At 45.9% G+C, this 2,294-nt stretch overlaps 1 protein-coding gene and 1 long non-coding RNA gene across 2 annotated transcripts in view; one reads left to right on the top strand and one right to left on the bottom strand.

Annotated features, from left to right (window-relative positions):
• Positions 1-1,619, top strand: part of grk6 (G protein-coupled receptor kinase 6) — a gene marked incomplete at its 3' end in the record, with an annotated part of 106,977 nt that extends 105,358 nt beyond the window's left edge. Inside the window, 2 exon segments of the mRNA XM_032534618.1 lie at positions 255-389; positions 1,582-1,619. Of these exon segments, the coding sequence (XP_032390509.1) occupies positions 255-389; positions 1,582-1,619 (173 nt within the window).
• Positions 1,620-1,886: 267 nt separating this feature from the next.
• LOC116701075 (uncharacterized) lies at positions 1,887-2,078 on the bottom strand. The gene is made up of 2 exons (XR_004334801.1): positions 2,008-2,078; positions 1,887-1,972 (listed from the first exon to the last, which is right to left on the bottom strand). It is a non-coding gene; the product is annotated as an uncharacterized LOC116701075 (long non-coding RNA).
• Positions 2,079-2,294: the final 216 nt, after the last annotated feature.

Genomic DNA, 2,294 nt, shown 5'->3' with positions numbered 1-2,294 from the left:
AGTGCAAACAAGGCTTGGACAACAGAGGGATGTTTTTTAAATTTTTAAGTTTTTAAATGTTCTAATTCTGCAACCGGAGACTTTTAGCCATCCAGAAGGGAGATGCTGGAATTCCCAATTTAGGCAAAACTTGACAAACGTACGCAGACAAACAACTCGGATGTCGACTCTCTCTCTGCTTCCACAGTAACAGACAAGGCTAGGTCTCTTCCTGCATGTGACAGGAAGATTGAAGCTGGTCTTTTCTCCTGCAGATGATCGAGACGGAGTGTTTCACAGAGCTGAATGTGTTCCACCAGGACGGGGCGGTCCCTCCGGACCTGGACTGGAGGGGACAGCCGTCTCCTCCGCCCAAACAGGGACTCCTGCAGCGGCTGTTTGGCCGACAGGTTAGTGGGCGCCTTCACCTCACCTCACGAACATCGTTGTACTTTTACAGTCCAGCTGGAGTCCCTTTGGCCCCCGTTTGTGTTTCTTCTGCAAAATAACCTGCATCATAAAACCGAGGAGTTAAGAACCGGTGCTCCTGCAAGACTTCAAGACTGCAGAATTAAATTCTAATTAATATCAATTACTGGTAGAAGACTGCATGTCATTGATGGTATAATTTGTGGAAATCTTGTCTGTGTGTGTGTGACTGACCTGAACGGATGTGGGTGTCACTACTGGTGAAAGTAGAGAGATTACGCTGGATTTCACTGGTAATTGGATTACCTGATAAAAAGGCAAGGCAGCTTCATCTGGAGAGCACATGTCAGCAGCAGGGCTTCCAAGTGCTTCACACAAAATCAGTTAAAAAACAAAAAACAGATAAAACACAGGTACAAACAGTTAAAAATAAAAACATTTAGACAGATCAAACCCTAGCCCCCTAACCCTAACCCCCTAACCCCCTAAACCTAACCCTAACCCCTAACCCTAACCCCCTAACCCCCTAAACCTAACCCTAACCCTAACCCTCTAACCCTAACCCCCTAGCCCCCTAACCCTGACCCCCTAACCCTCTAACCCCCTAACCCCCTAACCCTGACCCTCTAACCACCTAAACCCTAACCCCCTTGAGACTTCCTTCCCACTAATTAGTCCGTGTTAGTGCTCCTTTGGTGATCCCCCTCAGTGTCTCTACCCTTCACGACTCTATTTTTAGAGACGTTACCTTTCGTCTCCTTGGACTCTTCTTCTCACTAATTAAACAGGTCTAGCGCTGCCTTTCGTGTCTACTTAACGACCGTCTTTGCGTGATTTTCATATCTTTCGACACTACACAGTCACACTTTTTCTTTAAAGTGTTACCCTTCGAGACTCTCTTTCTCTGTATTACACAACCTTTATACGGTCAAGACCTAAAGCCATATTGGGCAAGACCAGTGGCCGAGACAGAGACAAGTCCGAGTCCAAATTCTAGCGACTCTGAGCCAAGTCCGAGGCCATAGAAAAGCGGTCTTGAGTCCGGACTCGGGTCCAAGACCGGACTCGAGTACTACAGCCCTGCAAGAAAATATTAAAGTATGCCAGTCAAGTGTGTTTAAGTCCAAATTTGCCCCAAAGTGACTCCTCTTTTTTCTCCGCCTTCCTCTGCAGGACTGCTGTGGTAACTGCAGTGACAGTGACGAGGAGCCACCAGGCTGTGTGACACACACAACACAACACACACACACACACACACACACACACACACACACACACACACAGGATCCCATTTGTTTACAACTTTTGCACATTTGTATTTTTAAGCATAGTACTATCTCTAAATGTCAGAATGTATATTTTCAGCATAGCCATAATGTTTTTAATGTTATTTAAAAAGTTGTGAGATTTCGACTGCCAACGCGCTCCAGACGAGGAGACGGGAACCTACAGACCATGAACATGTGTTTCTCTTCTTTTTGGTTGTGTTGATTTCTCTTGTCCAGGGAAGGCTTTGCTTTGATTTTGATCCACTTAACAAAAGCCCATGTAACTGATCTGGGAGCTACCTCTGGCCACTGAGCAGCTCCACTATAGGACTATGGCCTGCTGTAAAAGTGCCTTGCTGGAGGGCACTGTGACAGTGGGAACTGAGGGAGGTCAAAGCATTCCTCAATCTCTTTACCTGTCCCTACTTTCTCCAGCGAGTAAAACCAGTGACTTTCAGCTCAATAACTGTGACCACATGTCTTCTTCCGGCCTCCATTCTGCTGTGAACCAACCTCAACGCTCTTCTTCTACTTCATTTTCTTCTAGTTAGTTCTTTTAAAAAGGTGATTTTGCTTTTTGGTTGAACATTACGGGGCTTTTAAATGGTTAAACGCCAG

This window comes from Etheostoma spectabile, chromosome 13 (genome assembly GCF_008692095.1).
Source record: "Etheostoma spectabile isolate EspeVRDwgs_2016 chromosome 13, UIUC_Espe_1.0, whole genome shotgun sequence".
NCBI classification, from domain to species: domain Eukaryota; kingdom Metazoa; phylum Chordata; class Actinopteri; order Perciformes; family Percidae; genus Etheostoma; species Etheostoma spectabile.
Note: the sequence above shows the minus strand (reverse complement) of the source record. Positions and strands in the feature narration are given on the sequence as shown.